This window comes from Pongo abelii, chromosome X (genome assembly GCF_028885655.2).
Source record: "Pongo abelii isolate AG06213 chromosome X, NHGRI_mPonAbe1-v2.0_pri, whole genome shotgun sequence".
In the NCBI taxonomy this organism is placed as follows: Eukaryota; Metazoa; Chordata; class Mammalia; order Primates; family Hominidae; genus Pongo; species Pongo abelii.
Window position 1 is genome coordinate 31054789 of NC_072008.2, and position 13318 is coordinate 31068106.

The 13318-nt window shown below is 38.3% G+C and overlaps 1 protein-coding gene across 9 annotated transcripts in view; it reads right to left on the reverse strand.

Annotated features, from left to right (window-relative positions):
• Nucleotides 1–2431: 2431 nt before the first annotated feature.
• Nucleotides 2432–13318, reverse strand: part of TAB3 (TGF-beta activated kinase 1 (MAP3K7) binding protein 3) — a 61419-nt gene continuing 50532 nt past the window's right edge. For 2 of the 9 annotated variants that reach the window (XM_063721038.1, XM_063721037.1), the window contains 2 exons: nucleotides 8938–9039; nucleotides 2432–6760 (listed from right to left, as the gene is read on the reverse strand). In XM_063721038.1, coding sequence (XP_063577108.1) covers nucleotides 6612–6760; nucleotides 8938–9039 — 251 coding nt within the window. In that variant the 3' untranslated portion in view covers nucleotides 2432–6611. Of the gene's footprint in view, nucleotides 6761–8937; nucleotides 9040–11157; nucleotides 11671–13318 lie in introns of those variants that run through there. The other 7 variants (XR_008518042.2, XR_008518043.2, XM_054544438.2 and 4 more) reach the window with 6 other exon arrangements.

Below are 13318 nucleotides of genomic sequence, written 5' to 3' on the forward strand. Positions count from 1 at the left end.
AATTGGGGGACAGCATTTAGAAATGGCTGTAAATGTTAGCAGTTCTTGATCAAGGGAATGGAATTGCCTGAAAACTACCTCAGTCCCCAGGAATAAATGCACAAATAAGTCAAAAGAAAACTAATTAATATAGAATGTAGTAACTGGCATTTTGTTCCCACCACAGTGCAAAACTCTAGAAAGCTAGGTGGCACCACTTTTCTTGCACGATATATTATCACTGTGATGTCATGAAAGGGTGCTCAAAAGCACACCCACCAATGTTCAAGAGGCAGGACAAGTGAGATGGTTTGACTGCTCTGAGAATAAGGAACTTGCAAAACAAAATCTCACTCACATATTCTATTAATATCTTTGAACTCTCCATCATAAAACATTACCTGGTCAACAGTCTAGAAAAAAGGCCAAGAGGACAAAGTCAAGTCAGGAAGTCTTTGGAGGAATGCAGGTGGGAGACACACTGTGCATCTCCTACACAACAGTCCTCCAGTCTTCTGTGTGGAAAACTGAGCTGGGTAATACCTGAAATCATTATACTGATAGTGGGATTAAAGACTAATTATGGGCCAGGTGCAGTGACCTATAATCCCAGCACTTTGGGAGGCTGAGGCGAGCAGATGGCTTGAGCTCATGAGTTCGAGACCAGCCTGGACAATATGGCAAACCCCTCTGTCTACTAAAAATACAAAAGTTAACCGGGCATGGTGCCACACGTGTGTAATCCCACCTACTTGGGAGGCTGAGGTGGGAGGATCATTTGAGCTTTGGAGTTTGAGGCTGCAGTGAGCCAAGATCATGCCACTCACTGCACTCTAGCCTAGGTGACAGAGTAAAACCCTGTCTCAAAAAAAAAAAAAAAAAGAAAAAGAAAAAAAATTCAGATATGTCTCTGAAAATGAGCACTAAAGTGAACCATTATTGTGGTAACCAGATTTTAAAAGGGACAACCCAGGATGTGGGAAACAAGGGGAAGGGAAAAAAATACTGCACATACTATTTAAAAAGTTATCTTAAAAATTATCTTTGACATTCTATGCATAATTGAACTATAAGATATGGTGGAGGATAACTCAATAGTAGATGAGGGAATTCGCCTATAAAAATATTCAGAGACTGGGCAACATAGCAAGGCCCCATCTCTACAAAAAAAAAAAATAAGCTGGGCATGGTGGTATGTGCCTGTGGTCCCAGCTACTGAGGAGGCTGAGGCAGGAGGATCACGTGAGCCCAGGAGTTGAGGCTGCAGTGAGCTGTGATCGTGCCACTGCACTCCAGCCTGGGTGACACAGTGAGATCTTGTCTCAAAAAATCCAGTTAACACATGACTGGGTTTCTGACAGAGACTATGAGAATGCATATGAAGACTTAAGAGACATAATCAATTTCACGTACTCTATTTAGACCCTAATTTGGATAAGCTTGTTAAAAAAATCCATGAAACTATTAGAGAAACTTACCACTGGATATTCAATGTTTAAATTATTAATTTTGATAAGTGTACTTTGCTTATAATGAATTGATATGATGTCTGGGATTTGTTTCAACATAATCTAGGGGGAGGTGGGATGAAAATATAGATGAAGTTAAGAATGCTTATACATAGATAATTTTGGAAGCTGGGTAATAAATGGGGGATCATTATATCTCTACTTGCATATGCTTGCAATTTTTCATGTATTAAAACAATGTAGTGGAAATGACTTTTTTTTTTTTTTTTTTTTTTTTGAGACAGTTTCACTCTGTTGCCCAGGCTGAAGTGCAGTGGCACAACCATGGCTTACTGTGACCTTGACCTCCTGGGCTCAAGGAATCCTCCCACCTCAGCCTCCCGAGTAGCTGGGACTATAGGCCTACGCCACCATGACCAGCTAATTTGTGTATTTTTGAATAGACAAGTCTCACTATGTTGCCCAGACTGGTCTTGAACTCTGGGCTTCAGCCTTCCTCCCACCTCGACCTCCCAAAGTGTTGGGATTACAAGCATAAGCCACCATGCCCAGCCTGGAAATGATTTTGAATTTAAATGTGCTTAATCACTGAAAATGTTACCTACTATAATTCATTTGTGGTAATTTCTGTGTAAAAGCTGTAAAGGTTTACTACAAAGTATCAGAACATTATTTGCCTCTGAAATGACAAAGATTTTTTAAAAAAGAAAACTATGTATTCTTTTGTAAATAACATTCTAAAGTGGAATGAAAAGTTCCTAACATATTCCAACTTTTATGTAAAACCTGCTTATGTATAATTTTACCAAATTTTCCAATTGGAGTAATGTGCACTTAATACCCCAAATCTAACATTACATGTTCTAATAAAGGAAGACAAATGTGATTACGTTTGAGACAGCATATTTCAGTCCAGAAATATGAGTGCTGACACTAGAACTAATTTGATACTGTAAATTTCTACGCAGAAAAGATGCAGAATGTAGTGTTTGCTTTTAGTTTATTTATTTTGCAGGAATCTTTGACTTTCCGAATATGTACTGTTTGGAGGTACGATGCATGCAGAGCCTTTTAAAATGCCTTTGTACAATTTCATCTCAAAATGATTTCATTCACAGCATACACAGAAATCTAAAAGAGACATGGTATTTACAAGATTTAATAAGTTTTTGCTCCTTTAATGAAGAAACTGATCAATTCTTTTACAGTAGGGAAAGAAACATGGACATTGGGTATCATAAATAATTCAGAATTGTTCAGTCTCAAAGTAACTTTTCATGGCTTTAGAATTAAAATTGAGTCATCATTCTATTAATCTCTGAATGCCCAAGCCATGCAGAATCTACTTGTATTAAATATTTGGGGATGCAAATAATACAGGAAAAAAAAGTCTGGTGAATGTGAAAACGTCATCAGAATTAACTTTTACAATAGGCAAATACTGTTAATTCTTTCGAAAAGATACAGTAGTGGTGCAACACAGACAGTGCCCAATTTATTCTGATTTTTAAAAGTAACATTTCAGTTGTCATTTTTCTTTCTCTACAGATAGATATACAGACACACACGGTAACATGGACTCATTCAAGGTCTAACAATGGTACAATATTAAAATAATTCAATTTTTAACTATAAAGGGACATCTTCACATTCCAGGATACATCATTGATATTTTTAGAGGACAATTCTTCTATGCCTTAATATTCTTTTTGTTTATGCTGTCTGTCAGAAATACATTACAATTACCTCTTAAAAGACTATATAAAATTGAATTGCCACAGAAGGTTGGATATGAACCCTAGACAACTGTGACAAAGCAATGACAAAATTTAAGGAAACATTGATTTATTTGCATAATTAAAAAGTACTAAAATTGAGACCAGCTCCTTAAAAATTAAACTGCTTATCACACTTCCCATTTCTTCCAGGGAAATAAACAAATTAGCAACACTTTCCCCACCATCATTATTAATTTGCTCTAAAACTACATTTTTACAATGCATTTCTTTGTTTCTTTAAAGCCCCCTGCCTCTACTCTCTTCCAAACAAAGTCAATATCAATTCAAAACAAACACTTTACAATGCTTAAAAAGTTTCTGGCTCCTCTATTACCATTTTAAACTTTTAAAAACTACTCCAAAATTTAAGGGGCAATGTACTTTAACAAAATGGCAAACGTGCTTTCTAAAATCCCAGTTTACAAAATAGCGAAATAATGTAAAATGTATAGTCAGGCCTATATGTTACCAGATACATCAAACTAGTCATTTGAAAGATACCTCTTACAAGAAACAAGAAGGGCAACAGCTGATCCAGCTGGCACCTCAGCAGCCAGGCATCATCCGATTTATACCCTACCACTTCCATGCCAGTTGTCTGTGCATACCAACTGACTACGAGATCCTTTTGAAAAGGCACCTTGAAAGTTGGGTGAATTCTTGTTCAAGCTGGTCATAGGCAAAAAGCAGTCTACATATGAGACACAGTTAAACATACCAGATTTATCAGTGTCAAGTCATTTTGCCTATTTTAAAACTGAATACAGCCTATGTTGGCATATGAAACTTGTGCACAATTAAAAATTAACATGTACGAAACTTCCTTAAAATCAATCTGATACCGCATACCCCACCCTTTACACCTATCCACTAGACTGTTTTCTCTCTTTTCCTGGCAGGTGAAAACAATGATTGACTAGATATATCACCAAAGGATTGAAACCATGCATCTACTGTGTAACAGCTTATTAACCTTGATGTATTTTCATGCAATAGTTTTAAAGTCATCTACATGGTTTTATAAAGCATCAGACTGTTTTCAGACATGCTACTTTCATTCTCAACTGACAACTGCCAAGTTAATTGCCTCCACTTCAGCATATCACTATGAATACTGGTAAACCTTTTAGCTAGGACACCAAGCAGTATATATATATATTTTCCCCTAAATTGTAACTTAAAACCAAGTGGGGTTGACCATCACTAAAGAGATATGAAACCATACAAAGGCAAAGGCATATTACAGAACAGTAGTACGGCTAGACTGTTATTGGAGACAGAGACCAGTGTTACAAAAACCTTTAAAGAACGTTGTTTTGGGGACCATGCTTTTAAGCCCATCTGCTTTCTCACCGTTATTTTCACAGTTTTGCCACAGTTGTTGTATGAGAGATGTTTTTATCAGTGTTAATTACCACGCTTCCTTTGGGAGACTAGTGGATATATTTTGGGGAATTTTTCACATATGAAAAAATGTTTTCAAAGCTGTAGGCAGAGTGTGAAATGATTCTGATGGAAAACTATGATGAGTTATTACGCCTTTGGTTTCATTATGCTATTAAGAGCAGCTTGTTTTTCCAGGTCTGCCAGAGATTACTGCTAAATTAGAAGCGGGGCGGGTGTGTGTGTGTGTGTGTGTGTGTGTGGCGGGTGTGTGTGTGTGTGTGTGTGTGTGTGTGTGTGTGTGTGTGTGTGTGTGTGTGTGTGTGTGTGTGTGTGTGTGTGGCGGGTGTGTGTGTGTGTGTGTGTGTGTGTGTGTGTGTGTGTGTGTGTGTGTGTGTGTGTGTGTGTGTGTGTGTGTGTGTGTGGTCTGGGGGAGAAACCTGATGGGAGCGTCTATGGATATGCCTAAGACGATATCCTCAGGTAACATCCTTTAGGATGGGAGAACCTACTAACTTTATTGCTGTTTATACTCACCAAAATGAGGGGAAGATTCCAAAACTCCAATTCTGAGCTAAGAAGGAACTCCAACAATGGCAGAGACCTTAATGAAATGTGCTATTAAGTTTCCAGTGATGTACCCTAGTGAGTCACATGACTTTATATCTCTTCACTTATCCACACCCTGAAGTTCTATTTCATAAATAAGGAGTGCTTTAAAATGACCTGAACTGCCTGTAGAAACTCAATTGACCTCTAGATACAGTTATGTTAAATTTTAAAAGTTCTGTTTCAAAATTCTCTATATTCACCTTTCTCTTAATAATTTTTGACAATCCCTCTTATTTCCTAAATAATGCAGTGTGCAACTTTGTCACTGGCCAACTGTAATTCCCCTCACACTGGTTTATTAACATATGCAAGTAAGTTTTTATTGAACAGTTAATATTGATTTCAGCTAAATTAGGATTATGGCACAAAGTTTTATCTGTGCTGTAAACATCATGAATTTATCACAATTGGAAGGAGGAAAAAAAAAAAGGCCCTGTGGACTGCAAAAGTTTAAGAACCACAGCTGAGCTCAAGATTTCCAAATGGATTTTGGAATGGACTTGCATTTGGCATACATTCACTGTGCTACTGGCAAAGCGCAGTTTTACGAGAATATCATTTATAAAATCATACTTTGTAAGGACTTGTTATTTTGAAAACCAATGGCCTTAATAAAAACATGCAGTAACTTAAAAAATGCATCTCTTATGTGGCATAAGTAGGTCTTAGTTACCAGTGTTGATAGAGCTTGATGAATCACTGTACAAGCCAAAGGCATCTTACCACCTCTGATTGTACTTTCAAACAAAGGCATGATATGCCTAGTTCCTGACTGCTACAAATCACATTTTAAAACATTTTGTTTGTGTGCATGTATGTGTGTTGGAAATTACCCCTGAAAAAAGCAGCAATTACAAATACCCTTAATTAATTTGCCCCCCCCCTCCCCCAAAATATTCTAGGTGCTTTTTCCTGTTGTCCTCTTTAGTAGGAAGCAACGGGAAGGAGCACGGGGAGCCTTGGTTTTCCAGAGAGCGGTGACCAGGTAAGTCTGCTCTGGGAATTCACAGTTTGCATAAACTGTTAACATTTCATACTAAGATTCAAAGTACTAGTTTAAAAAATAAGGGCCACTCAGCAGTAACTTTAACAATTGGGATTCTACCACAGAAGAGCTCTTGACTTCTGTGTGTACATTCTTTCACAGAGTGAATCCTTTCCCAGTTTCAAGTATCCCTTTCTATCTCTCACTCTGTAGTGAGTTAAGAAAGGAGAAAAAAAGACCTCCCCATTTTTCCTTTCGTGAGCACAACGACCACAGAGGCATTCCTCCTCCCCGCTGTGCAATCGAAAATGAAAAGGCTGGGTGGATGAATAGAGTCCCGAGGTTTCCTTTTCTTCTGGTGGTACTCAAAGTTTCACTTTCAACCTGGCGCAGACTTTTCTGAATTCAGGTGTACCGTGGCATCTCGCACTGCTCACAGCGATTTAGTGCTGGGTGGTTAAGAAAGGTGCAGCTATCACAATTCCATGGAGCCCCTTCGTAGTCTTCATCTCGAGGTTGTGTCCGAGGACTTTGTGTGGAGCCAGTTCGATGCTCTGAGGGAGGTTAGGATTAAGGGGGAGGGGGAAGGTAAATAGATTAACCTTTTTCCAAGTATAATCCAAACTGAAGAGAAAAATACCACAAAAATCAAGGGAGGTAATTGCCTACTTTAATATGTAAGCCGATTAGTAAATATATCTACTGGAAATGCATAGTTGAACAGAAAGTTGATCTTTTACTTTGTTCTAATTACTTTTTTTTTGCTATAAGAAGATGAATATATGTCCAGAATAGATTGCCTTCCTAGGTCATTACCTGTAAATAGCAGAGAGTTATGCTTTATTCCAGCCAAATGAAAAAAAAGAGAAATGTTTTATAGCATGTTAAATTCTGTCGCCTCTGTAAGTTTTCCCTGACTTCAGCCCACCTTGACTTTTCCTCTCTATAGTATAATACTACCCACACTATATTAAACATCTGACTAAATGTGTGCTTCTTCCATGACAACTTAAGCTCTACAATATGCATATATTTATTTTATATTAATGGTTCATAAATAGCAGTGGCAGTTCATACCAAAGTTTTCCTCAGAACAGTGAAAAGAGAAAGATTCTACAGTTCCTTTTTCATAAAGCTAAATTCATTCAGTATAAAAGACTTTTATTCTCATATTCTTTCCTACATTTTTGGCATTAAAAATCCTTCATATATCAGTTTTTAAAAATGCCCATACCTGGCAACCTTATGTTGGTCCCCAGGATTTGAAAAAGATATCCAAACTTACATTCCTCTTAGGTCCTCATTCCCTCTGGCTTTGTGCTCAAAAAAGCTCTTTGCAGCTAGAGTTAACCTGTAATTTCTGTCTTTTAGGTCCCTATTGAGACTGAGGTCAATGAATAGGAGGCTAAAGATCTCCAGATGGAATTCACCCTGGAATCTGGGGTAACTGGAAATGAGATTAAGATCTAAGGTAAGCAACACCTTTTTAAATAGGTAACAAAATAAACAGATCTAGGGAAGCTTTGTCAGTTACTATTTTGGGCTAGGCATATCTTCCACTGGAAATTAACAAGCTGACTTCTAGTTTATCAATTTGCCTTATATGACAAATGTTATAACATTCCCCAAGAGGTAAAGAGAACTGAATTTTAGACCCTGAACCTTACCCCAAGGTATGACAATGCTCAGCCTCAAACAGGAAGGTGATCTTAGCCTTAGGATATAACAGAAAATTACTGGGTTCTTCAGCTGCTTCCTATGACTATAAATAGGAGATGGGCTTGTTTCTCTTGCTTCAACTATTGCTTTTTAACTGCCATTATCACCCACCTTGTGTCTTTTGGCTCATGACTCCAAAACATGTAGATTTAATACAGTTTTCTTTTTTGTCTCATATGGAGGAATAAAGCCTTCGGTTGGAGGAAAAATGTTTACTATATGTTTACTATGCCATTTTTTGTTTTGTTTTTGTTTTTGAGACGGAGTCTCGCTCTGTCGCCCAGGCTGGAGTGCAGTGGCGCGATCTCGGCTCACTGCAAGCTCTGCCTCCTGGGTTCAAGCAATTCTCCTGCCTCAGCCTCCCGGGTAACTGGGACTACAGGCGCCTGCCACCACGCCTGGCTAATTTTTTGTATTTTTAGTAGAGACAGGGTTTTGCCATGTTAGCCAGGATGGTCTCGATCTCCTGACCTCATGATCCGCCCGCCTCGGCCTCCCAAAGTGCTGGGATTACAGGTGTGCGCCACTGCGCCCAGCCTACTATGCCATTTTCAGAAAAGGACCTCTTTTGTCTTTACCTTTTAAAAGAACAATATGCCCCAAAACGTAACACTTAAAAAAAAATTCGTATCTTACTGTTGCTGGTTTTTAATAGACATGCTCTAAAAACTCAGTGTTGCTATAAGTGTAAAATATACACCAGATTTCAAAGACTTAGTATAAAAAGGATGTAAAACATCTCACTGATAATTTTATATTGATTTCATATTGAAATAATATTTTGTATGTACTGAATTATATAAAATATATTAAAATTAATTTCATCTTTGCTACTAGAAAATTTTAAATTATATATGTGGCTTGCATTATATTTCTATTGGACAGCACAGCCTTAGAAACTCGGTAATGTTTTTAAAGCAAAAAACAAAGGTATGGTTTTACTTATAATTCTACATGGATTAACATGTGTCTTTGGACATTCTGCACAAACTCTGGACACACAAGTACAAACCATCTGCAGCTGCTGCCTGGGTGTCATGGATGTCTGCCTGTACTTTGGAGGTCACGCTAATTCTTCGGGCTTTTCTCTCAATTGTGCAGGGGTCTGAGGAGTCTGCATAAGAATAAACAACGCCAGAAAGAAGTGATCCAGTCTTTCAACTGCAAGAGTGAACAGGCTCACAAGATCTTTCAAGCAACCCACACAGCTGAGTGCATTTACCCTACCTATTACTTCATGTTACCTTTAGCAAGGGCAGGCACCATATTTAATACTGCTTTTACAACCTATACAGAGCAGTGGTTCTTACAACTTTTTCCATCTTCTCCAATTACATCTTCTCCCATTACTTAGAACAAATGCCCTATTTCACTGTTTTCTACTTTTTAATGGATTAGGGGTACAAACTCAGTGATAGCAAATAAATGTCAATGTGAAAGCAAAATTTGGGAAATTATACTTCAGCAATTATCTGATTAAGCAATAATTATTTATAAATTATTTTAAAATTATGGGCACTATCCAGTAAGGCTATTATAATGATGAAATGTGATGAAAATGACAGGTGTTTTTTTTTTTTTTTTTTTTTTTTGAGACAGGGTCTTGTTCTGCTGTCCAGGCTGGAGTACAGTGGCACAATAATGGCTCACTGCAGCCTTGATCTCCTGGGCTCAAGTGATCCTCCTGCCTCAGCCTCCCAAGTATCCAAGACTACAGGTGCATGCCACTACCACGCCCAGCTAATTTGTTAAATTTTATTTTTTGTAGAGACAGGGTCTCACTATGTTGCCCAGGCTGGTTTCAAACTCCTGGCCTCAAGTGATCCTCCCACCTCAGCCTCCCAAAGTGTTGGTATTACAGGCAGGAGCCACTGTGTCTGGTAGATTTTTTAAAAATAGCAGTACTTGAAAAATCAGAACCAACTCGATATAATATTATATACTGACAACCACGTGCTCCCAAATCATTTCCTGAATTCCAATTACCTATGTGTGCAGAAGCCCAGCAGACACTTTGCAACACAGACAAGAACTGTAGGCATCCTAATACCTTGCTAGAAAATTGTTTCTATAAATTTATAGTTTATTAGTAAGCAACCCTTTGGATTAAAAATGAAAAATGGCAGCCTTTATATTATTTGCTCTTCGGAACCAAAGAAAGATCTTGCATTTTCTAATCAATTCTGAGCCCACAGTACAACTCATCTTTGGAAATCACTGCTCCAGAATCCAAAGCATGGTGCTCAGGTACTTAAACACCCCATTGTCTGAGTAAACAAAAGCAGAGTGAATGTCTCCTTAGGCTCCAAAGAATAAGGTAAAGTTCTGTTTCTTAGATTTGCGAAGTACTTCTATCGAGTCACATACCTTATCTCACTAACTCTTACAACCTTTGGAGTATTTGGCTGGATTGTCCCTCTATGGTGCTCAGATTGAGTCTGAACAAGGTCAGGTGGCCAAGATGACCAGGACCAGTGCTCAGATCGTGGGACACCAAGGTCAGTGTGCTTGCTTGCTTACTGATGAAGGTTGGGGAAACTTTCTAAGCCCACTGAAGAGCACACATACACACTGTATTGTTTAACTACAAAGTCCAATCTACCACTGTTATGAGTTACTAGTAAGGGTTGGCAGACATTCTAAGCCCGCTGAAGAGCACGTACACACTATTGCTTAACTACAAAGTCCAATCCAAAGAGGCTTGTTCCTCTGTCTCCCTCACATTCTTTAATTATCACACTTACAATTCAGATAAACTATATTACACTTGGATTTCTGGTATATATCTGTAATAACTCCAAGACATTTATTCGAACCAATAAACCTATTCTACCAGTAATTTGTGTTTTACTGGTTTATCTTTTTTCTTTTTGTATTTGAGTGGTATTGCAGGCCAATCTGTGCTAAACTGTATGTACTTTTAGAAAAGGCTGATTTAGTTTCAAATACAAAATGAGAATCTGCAAGTGCTTAATGGAAAACAAACTTGATTTTATGGAGAAAACTGAATAGCTTTTATAAATCTGTGATGAAAGGCTTACCAAAAAATTATAGAATTTAATCACGTTCTACTGTTTCTAAGTAAGTTTTAACAGAAGAAGATAAAAAGACAATTTGGCATATAATAGAACCATTTATACTTTCACCAATAATATATATTATTATAGAATTACAACTACTAAATTTCTAAAATAGAAATTCATTTATAGTGAAGATGACTGTTTGAGATGGCTTCCTAGTCTATTTTTTATTAGAAGTGTACATATGTAGAGTATTAAACTGCTTGGGGTAGGAGTCATGTTTTCCCTTTGTAACATCAAGCATCTATCTACATAATTGAGCTACGCATTGAGCATTCAATACATATTTAAGAAATTGTAGCCGAAATCCCATTATAACTAACTCTAAGGGACTATCAGTTTTTGCAAATTGTATTTGAGTTAAATGAGCCATAGAAAAGAGTCTTTCAGACCAGGAACAGTGACTTATGCCTGTAATCGCAGCACTTTGGGAGGCCGAGGCAGCAGGATCGCTTCAGCCCAGGAGTTTGAGACCAGCCTGGGCAACATGGCGAAACCCTGTCTCCACAAAAAAATACAAAAATTAGCCGGGCGTGGTGGTGTGCGTCTGTAGTCCCAGCTACTCGGGTGGCTGAGGCAGGAGGATGGCTTGAGCCTGGGAGGTCGAGGCTGCAATGAGCTATGATCATGCCACTGCACTCCAGCCTGGGCGACAGAGCAGGACCCTGTCTCAAAACAAAAACAAACAAACAAAGTCTTTTTAGTGTAAAGGTACTTGTAGAGAGCTAGATGAAGCTTCATATTAATGGGAACACATCATGGAATATTAATGCAAGCCTTATTCAATGCCCAGCCAAGGAGGATACCAAACAGGAACCTCCCACCTCGAATACATGGTGTTGGTCCCAAAGACAGAAGGCAAAATGACATTTTTTTTTTTGGAGACAGCATCTCGCTCTGTCACCTACGTTGGAGTGCAGTGGTGCGATCTCGGCTCACTGCAACCTCCACCTCCCAGGTTCAAGTGATTCTTCTGCCACAGCCTCCCAAGTAGCTGGGATTACAGGTGTACGCCACCATGCCCAGCTAATTTTGGTATCTTTAGTAGACACGGGGTTTCACCCTGTTGGACAGGCTGGTCTCAAACTCCTGACCTCAAGTGATCCTCCCTCCCTCCCGGGCCTCCCAAAGTGCTGAGATTATAAGCATGAGCCACAACGCTGGCCTCAGAATGACATATTAACACGAACATCACCATTGCTAGAAAACCACAATCTGACTATACAGGATCCTGGCAGCAGATCCATCTCATTACCCCAGGAAAATTTCTTGATATTTCTTTTTTCATAGTCTTTCATATATATATTCCTTTGTCAAGTGTCTGTTCAAGTGTTTTACCCTTTTTTATTGAGTTGTCTTTTTATTACTGTGTTATAGAAATTACTTTTATACCTAAATTGAAAAGATATTCTGTTCTGGAAGCTTTATAGTTTAACTTTTATACTTAGGTGTATGATCTATCTCAAATTTTTGTGTATGATGTGAGGTAGAGATCAGCCTGTGTGTTTCTTCCACATGGATATCCAGTTCTTCCAGCTCTGCCTGTTGAAAAAAATGTTCCTTTCTCTATTGGTTGCTTTGGTGCTTTTGTCAAATTATCAAATGACAGTGTGACTGGGGGGTATAAACCTGGGCTCCCTATTCTGTTCCAATGATCTATTTCTTTATTCCTATACCAATATCACACTGTGGTTATTGTAGCTTTACAGTAAGTCCTGAAGTTGGTTAGTCTAAGACTTTTTTTTTTTTTTTGGAGACAGCCTGTCGCCCAGGCTGGAGTATAGTGCTACAATCACAGCTCACTGCAGCCTCAACCTCCTGGGCTCAAGCAATCCTACTGCCTCGGCCACCAGAATAGCTGGGACTATCAGTGAGGCTGCATTGAGCTATTTTTAAATTAGCTCTACACTAATACACTTTTAATACACTTTTAATTACACCATGTCTGGCTAATTTTTAAATTTTTTTTTTGTAGATGAGGTCTATGTTGCCCAGGCTAGTCTCGAACTCCTGAGCTCAAGTGATCCTCCTGCCTTGGTCTCCCAAAATGCTAGGTTTACAGGTGTGAGCCATTGCACCGAGCCAGTCTAAGACTTCTGGATGCTCTTTTTCAAGATTGTTTTGGATGTTCTAGGACTTTCTGTATTTCCGTATGAATTTTATAATCAGTTTGTTAATTAAAAATGCACTACCACCTAATGGGGTTATAATTGGTATTACACTGTATCTATATATCAACCTTGTAAGAACAGGTATCTCAAAAATATTGATTCAGTCAGTTATGAACATGGTATATCACTCCATTTACTTAGG